The sequence below is a fragment of the Hyperoodon ampullatus genome, assembly GCF_949752795.1.
Source record: "Hyperoodon ampullatus genome assembly, chromosome: 3".
NCBI lineage: Eukaryota > Metazoa > Chordata > Mammalia > Artiodactyla > Ziphiidae > Hyperoodon > Hyperoodon ampullatus.
Genome location: NC_136916.1, coordinates 31,246,828 through 31,266,762, shown reverse-complemented (window position 1 = coordinate 31,266,762; position 19,935 = coordinate 31,246,828). Strand labels below are relative to the sequence as shown.

General features: G+C 41.2%; 2 protein-coding genes across 2 annotated transcripts in view; both read right to left on the bottom strand.

Moving 5' to 3' along the window:
* The window catches only part of ENTREP2 (endosomal transmembrane epsin interactor 2), a gene marked incomplete at both ends in the record, with an annotated part of 388,800 nt that overhangs the window by 88,869 nt on the left and 279,996 nt on the right, over positions 1–19,935 (bottom strand). Inside the window, one exon of the mRNA XM_079699957.1 lies at positions 4,485–4,595. Within this exon, the coding sequence (XP_079556083.1) occupies positions 4,485–4,595 (111 nt within the window). The remainder of the gene's footprint in view (positions 1–4,484; positions 4,596–19,935) is intronic.
* NSMCE3 (NSE3 homolog, SMC5-SMC6 complex component) lies at positions 7,325–8,164 on the bottom strand (the record flags this gene model as incomplete). The annotated part of the gene is made up of 1 exon (XM_079700718.1): positions 7,325–8,164. The coding sequence occupies one exon, from the start codon at positions 8,162–8,164 to the stop codon at positions 7,325–7,327; it is 840 nt and encodes a 279-aa protein (XP_079556844.1).

Below are 19,935 nucleotides of genomic sequence, written 5' to 3'. Positions count from 1 at the left end.
AGGAACAGAAAGTGGATGATGAAATACCATTAATATCTAACGTTATTTTGATAGTTTTAGTCAAAGCAACTAGACAGGACAAAAAGATATACAAATACTATAAAGCAGGAGAAAATATATCATTTCTTTTGACAAACTATGGGATCAAAGTTTGAATCTGTACATTTAGTGGCATGTACAGTTAAATGTAAATAATAATAAAATTCCTGGGAGTCTTATATACTATTTGTAGCCTCTTACAATGTAAAATAATAATTTAAAAAATGCACTCACCAGAGCAAAAAGATATTTAAAATACATAGCATTAAACTTAAAAAGAAATATGGAAACAATGTACATGCCTTAATTAAGAATACCTTATTGATAAAAAAAGGCTAACCATCACCTGAGTCTTCAAGTCATAACCTTTTTGCTGATGGAGGGTTTGAAATATTGTGAGAATTACCAAAATGTGAGAAAGAAACACAAAGTGAGCAAATCCTGTTGGAAAAGTGGTGCTGATAATAAAGTATTATGAAAAAGACTGGGGAAAAAAAAAGAAATATGGAAGGTCCATGTGTACATTTTCAAAAAATAAAAGTTTTATGATATTTATAGCAAAATAAATGTCAGATCTATGAAATATATAGATATGAAACCCTAACATATAAGCCAGAATCATAGGGGTAAAACTGTAAAGATGGACAAAATCAATTTGAGTACACAAAATTTCAGCAAAGAATACTATTAAAAAAGTCAAAAAATGAATAACAAACTATGAAAAATATATATCTGCAACACATACAACAATGGTCAATCTCCTTAATATAGGAAATGCATTTATAAATCAGTTACGAAAAATAACAACCTAACAGAAAAATAGGCAACAATATTGGGAGAACTCGGTGTCCCATCTTTGGAGGGAAATTTAGGAACAACATCCTAAATGTAAAGTGCACACTTATGCTCTGACTGAAAGGACGCTCTTAGTAATTTCTTCTCGAGATCTATTTGCACGTTCCTCTCTTGTTTGGCCCAATACCCTCCTCACTTGGACCAGCTCCCACAGCAGGAGCAAAAGCCACTCAGTATTTGCTGAGTTATGAATGTGCACAAAGGGTCATCTTCTCTGCCATGTTTATTTTAGCAAAAGACTAGAAACATCCCTAACTGATCCTTCATTAAGTGGTGGTTAAACAAATTACCATCCATCCATCCGTCTGTCCATCTATCCATCCATCCATTTATCCATCCATCCATTCAACCGACCATCCGTCCATCTGCCCAGGGCTCTCTATTTAACAGCTGGAATGGGCTCCAAGGGCTGATGTACAAATGTCACCAAGCCACAGGGTTGGCTGACAAAAGGGATGTGAATAACGGTAGGCAGAAGAGACGCGTGTTTAAGAATGGTAACACTAATATGCACAGAAAATATCTGGCTACCAAAAACTTTCTGAAGGGGATGCTAGGAGTGTGGAATTGAAAATAGACCTCATAATTATAATAATTTATATATAATAAATTATTATGTATAATAAAAATTAGTTAATTTTTAATTATGCAGAGGAAAAAGACACACAGATATGGAAATGTACACTAAAGAAAAACTGAAGAAAAACAAAAACTGCACTGAAGGATTTATAAAAATAATTTGGATAAAACCAAAGCATACACAATGTGCCCGAAAGGGAAAACATGATGTTGTGAATGTGTCCATTCTCCACCAAATTAATCTATAATTTTAATATGATTTTAATATGATACCAATTGAAATTTCAAATTGATTCCTTTGAGTCTTGAAAAAAAAAATTTCAAAACTCATCTGGAAGACTAAACTTTTAAAAACAGGCAAGAACTTTTTTAAGAAGTAGATTAAAGTCTGGGATGGGGGTGGGGTAGGGCTTGCCCTACCAGTTATTAAAATATAGAGTTAAGGTAATAAAAGTGGTGCTGTTCTGTGTATAGCACAGGGGATATAGCCAATATTTTATAATAACTGCAAATGGAGTAATATCTGTAAAAACACTGAATCATTATGTTGTATAGCTGAAACTAATATAATATTGTCAATCAACTACACTTCAATTTCTTAAAAGGCAGTATTGTTCTGGAATATGAATAAACAGACATGGGAATGGGACAGAATGAAAAGTCCAGAGATAGGCAAATAGTCACATGTGTATGTGTGTGTGCATACCTATGATAATGCTGTCAGAGTAGATACCAGCTCTCTTTTTGACTATCCAGCATACATTCCTGCCTTCCTTCCCTCAACCCTTCCTGACAGTACCTTAGTTTGGGGGATTATCTCTTGGATTCCACTGGTGGGACAGCTAAGCAGATTTTTTCTTACCCTGGCCAATCAAAATGCTCCCTCCCTGGACTCTGACTCTAGGACCAAGGGACAAAGAGGTTAAGAACCACGGAATTGTTCACTCCTGCAGAACTGCATCCTGAGGAGTTCAGGGTTCCCGCTGCAGACCCCCACTCTGGGTCAGGCTTTTGCAGCCACAGAAGCTCTTTTGGAACCAGCCAGTTTCCAGGCTTAATCTCTAACCCCTTGGATATTCAATAGGTCCCACCATTTCTCTAATAAATGGCCTTTGGCTTTGTCAGTTTTTGTAACTTGCTACCAAAGGACTCAATGTTCAGGTGGCATTTCATATCATCAGGGAAATATTAGGTTACTTAGGAAATAGTTTTAGGAAAGCTAGCTACCCATTTTAGAGGAAAAGGTTAAATTCATCAAATAAATTCAAGGATATTAAAGAGTTCATTATAAAAAAAAAAAAAAAAAAGCACACCAGGGGAAATTATTGGGGTAACATGATCTTAGGAAGGAAAAGGTCTTTTTATTGGTTCCAAGGTAAGACCACAAAGGAAAACTTTAACAGCTTTGAATACACAAAAATTAAAAATTTTTCTATGTGAAAAAATAAAGGGCAAATAACAATCCAGAAATATATCTGACCATATAAGCTGCAGGACTCAAAACCATAATATATAAAGAGCTCTTGCAAATAAATAACTGTTAAATCTAAAAATGGGTAAAGGTCCCAGTCAAATCACAGAAGAAAAAGAAATATAAATGGTGCATATATAAATATATAAAATATATGTAATATGTAAATATAAAATTGCATATAATTATATATAATTACATAATTACATCTTTCCCATCCTTTCATGCAGCATACAGTATAGGGAAACAGGGTCTGAGATTAATACCAGGAGAAGTCAACCTTTCAAGACTGGGCACTTGCCTTTCTTTTGGATCTGGATCTCCAGGCACTGTCACTTATTGTCACCCCAGTCACTCTGTCTTGGAAAATTGGAATCAGAGAAAAAAATGGCTAATCCTGTGTAGGTTGCCAGATTTTACCATATTCACCACATTTAGTACTTAGGAAAAGAGAGGCTACCAAGCTACTAACAGAAGTTAGCAAGTCGCCCTTTCTGTTGGTGATGGGGCTCCAGGTTGTGTCAGTTCTTGGTAGTCCTGGGGAAATACTGCACTACAGCGAGGATACTCTGTGTACATCATATTGGGATGAAATATGATCAGTGTGAGCTCGCCAGAAAATAACAAGACTAAGCTCTCAGTTTTGGGGACTCAGTAGGTGTTTCAGCACTCAGCCTGCACCTTACACTAGACTTGCTGGCCTTGGTAGATGAGGAATGTAAAGGGCAGCAGCTCCCCTTTGAACCCGATGGCTTGGCCACAAGGAATGTAGGCACTGTCCTGCTACAGAAAAGCTTCAGGTAGTTCAGCATAGCCCCTGACCTCTCAGAAATCATGGCCACAGGTTGGCAAGTACATGGGCAGCTATGAGGGGCATGGCTCTAAAAGGTAGCCTTGTGCCTTCTCTAAGTTAAAGAAACAAACGCCAGCACCCCCATACCCAGCAGCCAGGGTCACATCAGGGGTCACACTGCACCTGTACTGAATGTCATGGGACACACTCTGATTTCTGCACGAGCCACACGCATATGTTACCGAAGCAGGAGCCAAGTTATGATAAGGAATGATGGTTACGTTCAACAAACCAAAATGACCCCCTACCATGTCCATAGCACACCATATACGGTTTTCCTAGATTGAAAAGACTGTTCTCTTTTTTAACTGAAAAATGAGAACTAAATTGTTTGGATGCATTCATTATCAAGCTTATATGTATCTCGGCACTTAAAATCGACTTACAAAATTGATTTTTAAAAATTCAGTGGAGACAAAAATCAATGCAACAAATATTAAAATAAAATCGTTACTAAAGACATTTATTCTAAAATAGCATTACACTAATATACTATTAGTAACTGACTTATGAGTAGAACCAGTTTTAATTTGGGAGAATTTTTAAAAATGAATCAACGTTAATTCCTTAAACAACACTAAAACATCAGAATAAATCCAAGGATACAATAAAATTATTTTTGAAATCACTTTCATTCAAAATCAAAGCCTATGCCCTTTATCAAAAGGTCTGCATTTCATTACTCACCAACTGACAGCCTTCTAGGGAGTTGACTAGCTGAGCATTCTGACAGGAGAGAATTGAACCAGCCAAATTCAGCATTACACATACTGCTGAGAGCAGCATGAAAAAGGTAATCTGGAAACAAACCAAACAAGAAATTGATTATTCACTTGGAGAGACTCGAAGGAAAAATTATTTGGCTTTCAAAAAGCTTTCAGATGATCCAGTAATTAAATGAATAACATTTCTGTGTTTTCAGGGAAAGTATTATTTATTAAAATTTCAAATTCATATTACCTTAAATCAAATTAAAAAGGTAAAGTCTCTGAAAAGCCATAGCCAGCAACCATGATTTTATTTGAAATATATTGTAAAATATTTTAGAAGCTAAACTTGAAAACACTATGCATTCTACAGTCTCAAAATAGTGTTATATAGTCTCAGAAATAACAAGTAATAAATTACTAAAAAAAATCAATTGAAAGTTTATTTATTAGGATGCCTTTATTTCTTTTAATTTTTGTTATGGAAAATTTCATACATATGCAAAACCAGAGAAACAGTAATAACAACGCCCCGCATACCCATCTCCCAGCCTGTAAATGTACTCCATATTTATTGAAAAAAATCTGCATGTAAGTGGACCATGCAGTTCAAACCTGTGTTGTTCAAGGGTCAACTGTATATATTATTCATATATTAAACATTATATTGTATTAACTAGACAATGGCACAATAGCCACAAACTCTTGACACTTCTGGGAAGGGTGAAAAGATACAAGGGCTTGATCTGGTCTGTAATGTTTTCTACTTTAAAATTTGAAACAAAATGGTAATCCATTGATGGTAAATTGTTAACATCTCTACAAGGAAAGTGTGGGGAAAACATGTGCCTCAGATATAACTGACACTGCAAAGTGCATAATATTTTCCGCCCCATACAGATGAAAATCCCAGCATTAGAACACCCCAGAGGGGAAAGCGGTCATTGAGTAAGCAGAATGCTTAGCCAGAAGGTAATTCATACACTGAAATAAATGCAAACCAAGGAATGCCTTTAAGGACCAATTATATTCACTGATAAAATAAATGCAAATTCCAGTTCAACAGAATAAAGTAAAACCCAGTCATCTAACCCATTGCTCCACACCACCACATACCCACCAGATTCTTCTAGACGACTCTAGTCCAGGGTTGATCAATCCACATTTTTCTTAAGTATTTATCTCATTTCATGATTAATTTGCAGTATCTTCCCCCCAAACAATCATACTTATTCACCTGCTGAATAATTAACTGTTGAACCTCTGTATATAAACAGCATTTTGCCAGAGGCTATGGAGAAATACAATGAAAGGCCACTATACCAGCTTTTCTTCAGGCTCATTTAATCCATACAACAAACTATAATTATTGTTTTTCCCATTTTACACATAAAGAAATTGAGATTGAGGGAGCTTAAAACCTATGCCAAATCACCATGTTGCCATAGCATGAGCCGTAATTTGAATTCAGTCTATCAGACAACCTCGAAACCCCATACGCTATTCACTACACTACAGAGACCTCTCCAACCTGGGGTAGATCTTACTTTCTGCTCTTACTGTTTACATGGGCTCTACTCACCATATACCATGAGTAATGTTTTTCCATAAAACCATACAACAGAGTTAGACTAGAATAGTCATATTTTTGAACCAGTAATTCCAATTTGAGGAATGATTAGAACAAGATAATGAAAGAAAACCTTAAAAAATTTTTTTAACTGCTCCAGACCAAGAATAAACAAATTTAAACAAATTTTAAGGAACAAAATAACAACAAAAATCCCCCACAGCCCCGGACTGTGCCAAGATCTCTAGGTATACTTCCCTATCTAATTATCACATTACCACACACAACAATATGCATCATCAACCCATTTTACAGGTGAGGAAAGGTCTGTATACAACCTAACCTGCTTAAATTCCTACAGCCAGTTATGCAGAGGGAGGCTCTGAACCCACCTAGTCTGATTCTCAAGTAGGTATGGTTAATCATTAACACTTCTCTGTGACTCACAGAAAGAAATATATTTTACATCATGATCCAATATGCACACACACATAAAAATAGAGCAACTTCCACAAAACACTATTTACCTGAATGATACGTGGTAAAAATTATTTTTCTTTTTTTGTTAAGATGCTGTTTTTCAGTCATGAAATCTTCTCATGACTTACGGTTAAAATAAGTGCACAATGCTTACTTGCTTCAAAAATACAGTGTTTATTATAAATATAGTAGCAAAAAAACCAAAAACCAAAACCCAAAAAAAAACCAAAAAAAAAGGAACTAAATGGTCAGCCACACAAAAAATTATCTGGAAAAAATACAATGCATACATTGCTTAGAATGACTCATAACACTTATACACATGGAAAATATATTTTTAAAATAGCTATATTAAGATAAATAGAGATATAGGCAGTTACATTTTAGTTTTCAATTTATAGACTTTTATTTTTCCTTACAGAGTTGAGTAGTCCAGAGGTCAGACAAGAGCCACTTCGTTTTATTTCCCTGGTATGAAAGCAACTTACTGACGGCTTTCTTTTAAATGTCTATTTCCATAACATGGTACAAAACTTTCCAATTCGCTTTATAAAGCTAGCAAGATTTTTATACCAATAAAAAAAAAACAGTAAGACAAACCAAACCAAAATAAATCATCCTCTAACATTTTCGGAACCAAAGTGACTTATAATATCACAAGAAGACTGCAAACACATCCTAAAACTACTACACACATTTAAGGGTTACAGCAAGATGCTCCCTCCCACCCCAAGCCCTTCCCCGGGGTCTCTCCGAGCCTGTCTCAGGTTTCAAGAGGAAGGGGCTGGGGTTGGGGCCGCGTCCCCGGTCTGGGGTCTGGCCCTGGCCTCCTCCTCCGCCAAAGCTTCACAGTACTGCGCTGGCCAGTCTTTGGGATCCTGATTGTGGACTTTGGCCACGAACTTGAGCACCTTCATCTTGCTGGTCTCCAGGTTGGTGCGCGGGCCCCACTGGAGCTCGTAGTCCACGGGGTCCGTGTGCGGGATGCGCCGGTACTCCAAGTACCGCTGCCGCACGAAGTCCTCGGTGATGAGCTTCTTCGGGTCCCCGAAGATGAGGTGCTTCTTGGTGGGGTGCACCCCGAGGCGCCGCAGGAAGTCCCAGACCTCGGTCTCCTTGATGCTGTTGCCCTTCATGAAGATGAGCCCCAGCACGATCATGAGCAGCCCGGTGGTGGGAGTGCCCTGGTCGCCGCGCATCTCCGCGTCCTCCTCCACCGGCTCCAGCGTGTTGACCAGGATGTAGGTGTTACTCCGGGGCTCCAGCTCCACCAGCCGGTACCCGAACACGTACTCCAGGCGCTCGGCCGCCCGCCGCAGCAGCTCCGGGAGCACGTCCTTGTAGTCCCCGACCACGTGCCGCAGGATGTCGGTGCGACGGATCGGGATCTTCCTCTGGTCCTTGATCAGCAGGAACTGCACCAGCTCCGCCACCTTCAGCTCCAGCTGCTTCTGCGACCGCGGCCCCGGCGCGGGGGGAGCCTCGGCCCGCCGGCCGCCCTGCGACGCGGCGCCACCAGGCCCGCGGGACGTGCTCGGGGCCTCCTCGCCGCCGCTGCCCCGCTCGGCCTGGGCGCTGGCGCGGCCCCGGCTCTTCGGCTTTTCCGACATGTCGCGGCGGCGGGACCCGCGCTACACGGATACCGCGTAACTAGCGGTTGAGGGGATGAGGGTCTGCGCGCGGCTCCTCCTGGCGGCCCTGGGCGGGGCCGGAGGGGGCGCAGTTGCGTCCCAGAGGCTGCGCGCTGCGTCAGGGGGCTGCGCGGTTACGTCACGGAGGCTGCGCGCTACGTCATTGAGGCCGCGCCGTGTCTGAGGTCGGTCTGGTTCGGCCGGCGGTCGCGCGGTGGCGGCGTCTCCGCGAAACGCTGCGGGTCGCAGCTGTGTGTTTTATTAGAATTAAGTGTCGTCCTTACCAAACCCTGAAGATAGAGAACAGGAAGCAAATGTCCTGAGCGAGTGTGCGGCTCAGCTCAGGACCGCACAGTTCAGGCCAGATCCGTAGAAAGTATCGAGAGCTCTGAAATCGGGACTGTTTGTAGGTGGAAGAGACTCCCAGGAAGAATGTGGGAGAAAAATAAGGCTAAGAGCGTGGAAGGGAAGTAAAAGCATTTCTTTCCCCACAAAACTGGGCATAAAAAGGATAAAAGACCCTGCGGACTAGTTTGCCGTCGCCAGCCCCCCACCCCCACCCCCGCAACCATTTCCCACCAGTAACTTTCTCTAAAGCCCCTGAGTCTGTTTAGAAAGAATGGTAAAGGCAGCCTTGCCTCGCAAGCAGGGCTTTTCCCCTCTTTTCACCATTTTAACATTGATACTCTGTGCATAATAAACTCCAGCCGGACAGCTGCGTCAAAGCCATCCCAGAAAGCACATTTTAGTTAGGTCCGGTGAGTTTATCTTTTGGAAAGCACATGCTCATGGGAATTGCCTGGGCCCACACCACAATTTTAGCAGAAATGGCTAAGAGAATGCTACCAACAGAGAAACGTGCTCTCTCAAGAGATTACCGTTTAATTTTGGGCATCCCTGATCAAGAATTGCAATCATGTGAATCTCTTAAATGTCTTAATATATCAGCCTTAGGACTCAATGAGGAAGAAATGAGAAAGAGAACCCAAGGGTATCATCCCTCATAATCTGTGACGTGCACTTTATATAATATATATATACATTTTAAAATTGTGCAACTCTAATAGCCAATGTGAGTCATTCCATTAACTCATACCATTTGCAGTCTGCTGCCATTACTTCCACAGAGCTCAGCAAATGTGTTCCTTTTCTATTAACTTACTTGCAAAGAAGAAACTGAATTTACTTCTGTTTTTTTTTAAATTTTATTTTATTTACTTATTTTTGGCTACATTGGGTCTTCGATGTGGTGAGCAGGCTTTCTCTAGTTGCGGTGAGAGGAGGCCACTCTTCATTGTGGTGCGCGGGCTTCTCACTGCAGTGGCTTCTCGTTGCGGAGCATGGGCTCTAGGCACGTGGGCATCAGTAGTTGTGGCACGTGGGGTCATTAGTTGTGGTACACGGGCTTAGTTGCTCCACGGCATGTGGGATCTTCCCGAACCAGGGCTCAAACCCGTGTCCCCTGCATTGGCAGGTGGATTCTTAACCATTGCGCCACCAGGGAAGCCCCCTCTTTGTCTTTTTAAAGCTACCAGAAAGTGGGTAAACTCTTTAAAGTACCAAATCAAATTGAGTTCCTCTTTAATGCAAATATATTCAAAGGAAAGCAATTCAAAACACATTATTTGAATACTAACATCAAAACACAACGTTATTAAAATTTCATTAAATGTCAGTAGCATAAAATTTTTGTTGGAATTCACTACGAAAATGCAATCTGATAATGGCGCTGGAAAGAAATACTAAATGTAAAATGATATTCCGTGTTATGATGCAAGAATGCTAAAATCTGGTAAACTATGAGTAATGACTTTCTGTTCCACACAAGATCTAACAATATATCCTCAAGCTTCAATCTTAATGGCAGAAGCCTGCTAAGGAAAACAAATATATCATCAAGGCACTCATTTTTTTTTCCACGATGAGAAAATCCATCTGCTTCAGTTTCCTTGCAAATTAAAATTTAAACTCAAGTTCAAAGAAACCTCCGACAATTGAGAATTCAGCAAAAGGTCCCTTCAGAAGGATCAAGTGTACCCAGATTAAAAAAAAAAAAAAAAGCAACCAAGAGATAACAGAGAAATGGGAAATAAGATGTAAGCCATTGTCAACAGCTGGGCTGTTTTTTTAGTGTTTTTTCTTGTTACCAAGTTAGTTCCATAGGTCTGGCGAGCCCTGTGACTGTGTGAAAATCAGCAGTGTCCATCACCAGCATTTTTCCCCAGATAGCATCTTTACCCGTTTTCTTTCATTCAAAATGGGTGAAAGAAAAATACCAGTTTTAAGTCTTAAAACACCTCTCTACACTGTGTCCAAAAGAATGCAGGTGGGGGGCTTCCCTGGTGGCGCAGTGGTTGAGAGTCCGCCTGCCGATGCAGGAGACATGGGTTCGTGCCCCGGTCCGGGAAGATCCCATATGCCACAGAGCGGCTGGGCCCGTGAGCCATGGCTGCTGAGCCTGCACATCCGGAGCCTGTGCTCCGCAACGGGAGAGGCCACAACAGTGAGAGGCCTGCGTACTGCAAAAAAAAAAAAAATCATGTTTTATGATTTTCTGTAGAGTTTCAGAGTTTTATTTTCCTATAGGTTCATAATATTTCTTGTTAATCTTAGGACAAGGTATTTTTACAGTTTTTGTAACTATTTTTAAAATTAACTTTAAAAAATAACTATTGTAACTTTTTTCCAGTGTATGTTCTAAGGATTTTGTTTTTTAAATTAAGTATCTTCCTGCTTTCTACAGAATTCTCACATTTGTCATCTTGTAGAAATTGTACAAAAGCTTTCTGTTTTCTCAACCCCATATACGAACATTTAGGAAGTTCTGCAAATCACCCTAAATCCAATCATTTCTCATCACCCTCACTGCTCCCATGACCTGGTTCAAGCCACCATCATCTGTTATCTAGATTACTGTTTGTATTAATCAGGGTTCTCTGATAGGATATGTATACATACATAATATATACATTATTATTATGTATACATACATAATATATATAGAAAGATTGCTTTAAAGAATATACATAGAGAGATTGCTTTAAAGAACTGGCTCACATGATTATGGAGGCTTGGCAAATCCAAAATCTGATGAGTAGGCCAGCAGGCTGGAAACCCAGGGAAGAGTTGCAGTTCGTGTCCAAGGGCAGTGGGCTGGCAGAATTCTTTCCTGCTCGGTTGGGAGGGGGCAGTCAGTCTGTTCTGTTAAGGCCTTCAACTGACTCGATGAGACTCACCCACATTAGGGAGGGAATTTGCTTTACTCAAAGCCACCAATTTAAATGCTAATTTCATCCAAAAAACACCTTCACAGAAACATCCGGAAAATGTTTGACCAAATATCTGGGTACCATGGCCTAGCCAGGTTGACACATACATTACCATCCTACCGTTACAGCCTCCTTTCAAGTCTCCCTATTTCCATACCTCCCATAGAGCCCTGTCTCCACTCAGCAGGCAGAGTGATCTTTTAAGAAGCTGGACCACATCACTATCTGCTTAACCTCCTGACAGCTCCCGCTTCACACAGAGCCCAAGTCGTGACAATCATGTAGAAGGACCTACTTTCTCCTCTCTGCTCCTTCCCTCTGTGACCTCATCGTCTGCTCGGCCCCCTTGCTCATGTCCCTCTCGCCACACTGGCCTCCTGGCTGCTCTCAGAACCCATCACTCCCACTCAGGGCCATGGAACCGACTGTTCCTTCTGCCCAAAACATCCACGTGGCTACGCCGCTCAGTCTGCCCAAGCGTCACCTGCTTGATGAGTCCTGCGGTCACCTCCTTATTTCAAACAGCAGGGACTTCCCTGGCAGTCCAGCGCTTCCAATGCAGGGGACATGGGTTCGATCCCTGGTTGGGAAACAAAGATCCCACATGCTGCACGGCTAAAAAAAAAAAACAAAACAGCAACCTACCCCTCATCACTCTCTCGGTCCTCTGTTCTATGTTCTACCTGTTCCCCTTTCCTCCGCATGTATCACCTTCTGACCTACAGTATTAACCATTTAACTCTATAACTATATACCTTCATGAGTATGTCAGCTCTCTCTCTCTCTGATTTGCTCACACGCTCAGGACAGTGCTTATTTAGCAGTTAGGAGGCACTCAATAAACGTTGAGGGCTTCCCTGGTGGCGCAGTGGTTAAGAATCCACCTGCCAATTTAGGGGACATGGGTTCCAGCCCTGGTCCGGGAAGATCTCAGATGCCACAGAGCAACTAAGTCCGTGCGCCACAACTACTGAGCCTGTGCTCTAGAGCCCGCGAGCCACAACTACTGAGCCTACGTGCCACAACTACTGAAGCCTGCACGTCTAGAGCCCGTGCTCTGCAATAAGAGAAGCCACTGCAGTGAGAAGCCTGCGCACCGCAATGAAGAGTAGCCCCCGCTCATTGCAACTAGAGAAAGCCCGCATGCAGCAATGAGGACCCAACACAGCCAAAAATAAATAAAATTAATTTAAAAAAATTTAAAAATAAAAACAATAAACATTGATTGAATAAATGAATGACATAAAATGCAAAGACAAATTTTCTATTAAAATTCCCTGCTGGAGTTTTTGGTTCCAGTTAAGATGGGCTGAGCACACTCCACCCTATCTCTCCAACTCACTGCAACTCAAAAGCTGGAGAGAATTCATGAAGCAATCATGTCAGGGCTCCGAAAAGTTAGTAAGAGCAGGCAGACCAGGTAGGGAAAGTGAAACTCAAAGAACAACCATATGGTGATAAATTCCATTTTTTGCTTGTTTGTTTTTAGCTTTGTTTTCCCCTCTAATATGTCCTGGCTTAGATACCCATATCTCCCAAAACTATGAACACATACAGACATCAGAGTTCCAAGAAGAAAGTCACTCTCTCCGTTCAGAGTACTTTGGAGTGGGGGAGGGGCTGTGAGACAAAGTTTTTGGATTCTCCAGCCCCCGCTCAGGAGAGCCCCGTAAGGAAGCTGCCAGTACAGGAGCAGATGCTGGGCAGCGGGCTGGGGGTGGCAACACTGGCGGCCCCCACGAGAATATGTATCTATTCTTTTTTAGATTCTTTTCCCATATAGGTCATTCCAGAGTATTGAATAGAGTTCCCTATGCTGTACAGTAAGTAGGTCCTTGTTCTTTATCTAATTTATATATAGTAGTGTGTATATGTTAATCCCACCCTTCTAATTTATCCTTCCCTTGACCTTTCCCCTTTGGTAACCATAAGTTTGTTTTCTATGTCTGTAAGTCTATTTATGTTTTGTAAATAAGTTCGTGTGTCATATTTTAGATTCCACATATAAGCGATATCACATTATATTTGTCTTTCTCTGTCTGACTTACTTCATTTAGTGTGATAATCTCTAGGTCCATCCATGCTGCTGCAAATGGCATTATTTCATTCTTTTTCATGGCTGAGTAGTATTCCATTGTATATAGGTACCACATCTTCTTTATCCATTCATCTTGCTTCCATGTCTTGGCTGTTGTAAATAGTGCTGCAGTGAACGCTGGGGTGCGTGTATCTTTTCACATTAGTTTTCTCCAGAGATATGCCCAGGCACACGGCTTGATTTTAAGTGTTACTCTAAAGCTACAGCAATCAATACAGTGTGGTATTGGTGAAGGGTAGACACAGATCAATAGAATAGAGCCCAGAAATACTTTCACACAAATATGGCCAATTGTACTTTGACAAAGGTGCAACAGCAATTCAGCAGAGAAGGACAGTCTTTTCAAAAAACAGTGCTGGAAAAATTGGACATCTGTATGCCAAAGATATAAACCTCCAGGTACACCTCACAACATTTACAAAATCTAACTCAAAATGGAACATGGACTTGAATGTAATATGTAAACTAAAAGACTCCTAGAAGAAAACACAGGAGGAAATCTTCACAACCTTGTGTTAGATACAACACCAAAAGCATGATTCTTAAAAGAAAAAAGGATTGACAAATTGGCAAATAAATTATTGATGAGTGAACTTTTGCTCTGAGGAAGACACTTAAGAAAATGAAAAGAGAAGCCACAGATTTGGAAGAAATACTTTCAAATCACAATCTGACAAATGACTGGTATCTGGAATGTGTAAAGACTCTCAAAAGCACCACAGGATAAAAATGGGGAAAAGATTTGACAGATATTTCAATGTAAAAAGATACATAGATGGCAAATAAGCATGTGAAGAGATGCTGACCTTCACTGGTCAATAGGGAAATACAAATTAAAACCGCAATAACATTCTACAACATATCACTATCATTATTATTTTTTTTTTATTGGGGTATAGTTGCTTTACAATGTTTTGTTAGTTTCTACTGTACGGCGAAGTGAAGTAGAGTTCCCTGTGCTATACAACTAATGAAAACAACAGGCTCTCATTAGTTACCTATTTTATATATATTATTTAGTGTACATATGTCAATCCCAATCTCCCAATTCATCCCACCCCCCCTTTTCCCCCTTGGTGTCCATACGTTTGTTCTCTACATCTGTGTCTCTATTTCTGCCTTGCAAACAGGTTCGCCTGTACCATTTTTCTAGATTCCACATACATGCATCAATATACAATATTTGTTTTTCTCTTTCTGACTTACTTCACTCTGTATGACAGACTCTAGGCGCATCCACATCTCTATAAATGACCCAATTTCATTCCTTTTTATGACTGAGCAATATTCCATTGCATATATGTACCACGTATTCTTTTTTTTTAGCGGTTTGCGGGCCTCTCACTGTTGTGGCCTCTCCCGTTGTGGAGCGCAGGCTCCGGACGCACAGGCTCAGCAGCCATGGCTCACGGGCCCAGCCACTCCGCGGCATGTGGGATCCTCCCAGACCGGGGCACGAACCCTTGTCCCCTGCATCGGCAGGCGGACTCCCAAACACTGCGCCACCAGGGAAGCCCCACATATTCTTTATCCATTCATCTGTCGATGGGCATTTGGGTTGCTTCCATGACCTGGCTATTGTAAATAGTGCTACAATGAGCATTGGGGTGCATGTGTCTTTTTGAATTATGGTTTTGAAATATGGCATATGCCCAGGAGTGTGATTGCTGGGTCATATGGTAATTCTATTTTTAGTTTTTTAATGAACCTCCCTACTGTACTCCACAGTGGCTGTATCAATTTACATTCCCACCACCAATGCAAGAGGGTTTCCTTTTCTCCACACCCTCTCCAGCATTTACTGTCTGTAGATTTTTTGATGATGGTCATTCTGACTGGTGTGAGGTGATACCTCATTGTAGTTTTTTTGTTCATCAATGTATTGAGTATAACTGGAGATGACAAGAGAAAACACAATTCTGTTTAAGAAAAATGGGGCTATAATTCAATGGGTTTAGTTGTTAATCACTGCAGTTTTGATTTGCATTTCTCTGATAATTAGTGATGTTAAGCATCTTTTCATGTGCCTCTTGGCCATCTGTATGTCTCCTTTGGAGAAATGTCTATTTAGGTCTTCTGTCCATTTTTTGATTGGGTTTTTTTTTTTTTTTATACTGAGCTGCATGAGCTGTTTGCATATTTTGGAGATTAATCCTTTGTCCATTGATTCATTTGCAATTATTTTCTCCCATTCAGAGGGTTGTCTTTTCATTTTATTTATGGTTTCCTTTGCTGTGCAGAGCTTTTAAGTTTCATTAGGTACCATTTGTTTGTTTTTGTTTTTATTTCCATTACTCTAGAAGGTGGATCAAAAATATCTTGCTGTGATTTATGTCAAGGAGTATTTTTCCTATGTTTTCCTCTAAGAGTTTTATAGTGTCCGGTCTTACATTTAGGTCTTTAATCCATTTTTAGTTTATTTTTGTGCATGGTGTTATGGAGTGTTCTAATTTCATTCTTTTACATGTAGCTGTCCAGTTTTCCCAGCACCACTTATGATGAGACTCTCTTTTCTCCATTGTATATTCTTTTTTTTTTTTTTTTTTTTAAAGGAAGAAATTGAACTGCCTAGGAAACCCACTGCGTGGTTCCACCCTCCTTCTAAATATTGCAAATACAACATCACTCCATTCTTTTTTTTTTTTTTTTTTTTTTTGCGGTATGTGGGCCTCGCGCTGTTGTGGCCTCTCCCGTTGCGGAGCACAGGCTCCGGACGCGCAGGCTCAACGGCCATGGCTCACGGGCCCAGCCGCTCCGCGGCATGTGGGATCTTCCCAGACCGGGGCACGAACCCGTGTCCCCTGCATCGGCAGGCAGGCTCTCAACCACTGCGCCACCACGGAAGCCCCCTCCATTGTATATTCTTGTCTCCTTTGTCATAGATTAGTTGACCATAGGTGCATGGGTTTATCTCTGGGCTTTCTGTCCTGTTCCAATGATCTGTGTTTCTGTTTTTGTGCCAGTTCCATACTGTCTTGACTACTGTAGCTTTATAGTATAGTCTGAAGTCAGGGAGGCTGATTCCTCCAGCTCCATTTTTTTTTCTCAAGACCACTTTGGCTATTTGGGGTCTTTTGTGTCTCCATACAAATTTACACATCCAACATATTAGGACAGCAAAACAAACAAAACTGAGCTAAACTAAGCAAGTGCTGGGGAGCAAACAGAACAACTGCTAGTGGGATGTACACGTTACTCAGATAAACAGTTTGGCAACATCTTACAAAGTTAAAGCTACATTTACATCTGACCCAGCAACCCTACTCTAAGGTATTTCACTGAAAAAAATAAAAATTTACATCCATACAAAAACATACGCACAAGTGTCTATAGGAGCTTTATTCATAATCACCAAAAGTGGAAATAAAGCAGTACTTTAATGGGTTAAGAGATAAAGCAGCTGTGTTATATCCATACAAGTGAATAGCACCCAGCAATAAAAAGGAACACAATTACTTATAGGTACAACAGCATGGCTGAGTCAAATGCATCATGCTAAACTCATGAAGCCAGTCTCAAGAGAGTACGTTTTGCATGAGTCCATGTAGATGACCTTCTGGAAGTAGAAAAACTACAAGAATGGAGAACGGATCATTTGTTTCCAAGGATTAGCAGTGGGGTCAAAGACTTGACCATTGGTTTGGCAACGTGATGATCACGGAGCCCAGTAACAAGTGTCAGGACTGCCAGGCAGTGTGGTGGGTACGCTGTGGGCTGCTGTCACAACCAGGGCCAGTGATCCTTTGGGACGGGAAGTGGTACCCAGCCTGGGGCAAGTGGGGTGGGTACAGGCCAATCGTGGGAGGCCCAGTGCTCAGGGAGCCTAAGCATTCAGTGGAGGGAGTAAAATGGAGTCGGAGTGATCCGGAAAATCTCCAGGACTACAGCAATCCTTGGTGATGGAAGCTGGGGACAGAGCACGTGGCGCTTTCTAAATACAGGGCCTTAGGGCATGAGCTTGCTCACTTGAATATTAAAGGAAATCGTGATCCTATATGGCTGGAAGACTTAAGACACCAAGATAGTCACATTTACTGAGAAGAAAGAGGTATCTTATTTCAAGGGAAAAGCTAAATATAACCAGTGTAGAAGACCATGTCTTCTTAATTAACTTTTAGAATTCAGCACATTTCGAAAAAGATAGACTTTTCTTTCTGATCACACTGAGCCAATTTTTAATACTTGTCTGATATTTTTTCCCAAGAGGAATTTATATCAAAGGACCTGAGACCGACAGAAAAGAAATTGGCAAATATTCTTTTTTATTTTTAAGTTCATTTGCCAAGAACACAGCTGTTTAAAGCAGTAGTTCTCTCTAGCTTTCTGTAACTCAATGAGAACATTAAATTTCAAATGTATCTCTCTCCTAAAGCCATACAGGGTACCCTATCCTTTCTTTTATACAAAAAATATAGGATGATTACTTGCTCAGATAGAATGAAAATTTGAACAGCCACCTTGTAAAAATTAATTATATATTATTTTCAGCTAACATATAAAATACTCAAAGTTGAATAAAATAAAAGTCAAGGGACTTCCCCGGTGGTCCAGTGGGTATGACTCCACTCTCCCAATGCAGGGGGGCCCAGGTTCGATCCCTGGTCAGGGAATTAAATCCCACATGCATGCCACAACTAAGACCTGGTGCAGCCTAAATAAATAAATAAATAAATACTTAAATAAATAAATAAAAATTTTTAAAAAAGAAAATACTTATAAAAACAAGTCAAATAAAATACTTGAATATTTAAATAATCTGAACATACTGATCACTCCCATTACCTTTATCATAAATATCACTTGACAGTGAAAAATTAATATTAATAAGCTGGGTGGTTTGTAGATCAGACATTTAGACACAGATTCTTCCCACTGGTGTTTATAATCCAGCTTTCATTGAAATATAAATATAGCAAAAAAACATAAAAGGAATAAATCATATTCAGGGAGAAAACAACTTCCCTATTGCTATAGACTGAATTGTGTCCTCCCAAAATTCTTATGTTGAAGTTCTAACCCCCAATGTGACTGCATCTGAAGACAGGGCTTTCAGGAGGTAAATTAAGGGTAGATGAGTCATAGGGTGAGGTCCTAACCTGGTAGGATTTGTGGCCTTTACACAGAGGGGAAGAGCAAGAGAGCATGGCCTCTCCACAGGCACCCAAGGACAGGCCACGTGGTGACTCGGCCAGAAAGCAGCAAGTCAGGAAGCAGGCTCTCACCAGAACCTGACCAGAACTTTGAGACAATCCACATCTGTTGTTAAGCCACCCCGTCTGTGGTGTTTTGCCATGGTCGCCCCAGCTGACCAAGACATCTACTAAGGAGTTTTAATTTATCCTATTTTAGAATAATACGTTTGGTTAAATGTCAACTAATGAGTAATAATGTTTTTACATATTTCTATGACTTTTCTGGGAGACAAACAGTTGAAAATTATGTAAGTTTCTTTCCCCAAGATCCCTGTCTACAGATCACTTCTTTTATACACTGTAACCTCAACAATTACACCTCCCCGAACAAAAATTTGGACCCTCTGATGCTTGTTTAAACACGGGGTGACTTGTTTTGACACTTTTTCTAAACTCACTCCTGGTAAAGGCTGGTCACAGACAAAGCAGAGAACTCTTCAAGTCTCAGCCTCAAAAGCTCAGTGACGTTACCCCAGGCAGGTCAGCGTCACTCAAAAAGCATGGTCTGGGGGCCCAGCTGCCACCCCTCGCCCACTGGCTGACCCAATGGGATCACCTCCTTCCTCTCTGACCCCGTGTCCTCTTCAATAACATGGGGATCAGAGCTTTCCTGGGGTCAGTGGGAAGGTGAAAGACACATACATAAAGCGCCTGGGGCAGTTCCTGGCACAGAGTAGGAAGCGATTTCTAGAATGATTGACAGTGTTACAATAGCAGAAAATGCACTCGGAGAGTAGTCATGGATTCGAGCCTGGTTCCCAGAGTAATTTCTTTAAAGAATGTCTTCAGCTCTTGTCTCCCAAAGCCTGCTCACATGTTGTGGGACTGTCAACACCGTCACGGTAATTTGCCGCCATGGCCCGAGGTCCCCTCCCGCCCTTCCTCACAGAGGTAGCATCACACAAAGAGCACAGGCTCCAGACCAGGACTCTCTGGGTCCAAACCTCTGTGCCTCAGTTGACTCACCAATAAAAGCTGTTTGATAGGAATGCCTATCACACAGGATAATGTGAAGAGTTTAAAATGGTACCGATTGAGCCCTCTGTATAGCCTGGTACAGGTGGCCCTCTGTGGATGTCCACCTGGCCTCTGCAGGTGACCGAGGTGCAAGGCCCCCCCCAACCCCGCCTGGGTTCCCTCCCAGGTCTGCTCCGTGGGATGCAGGCCCACAAGCCCCAGCTCCTCATGAAA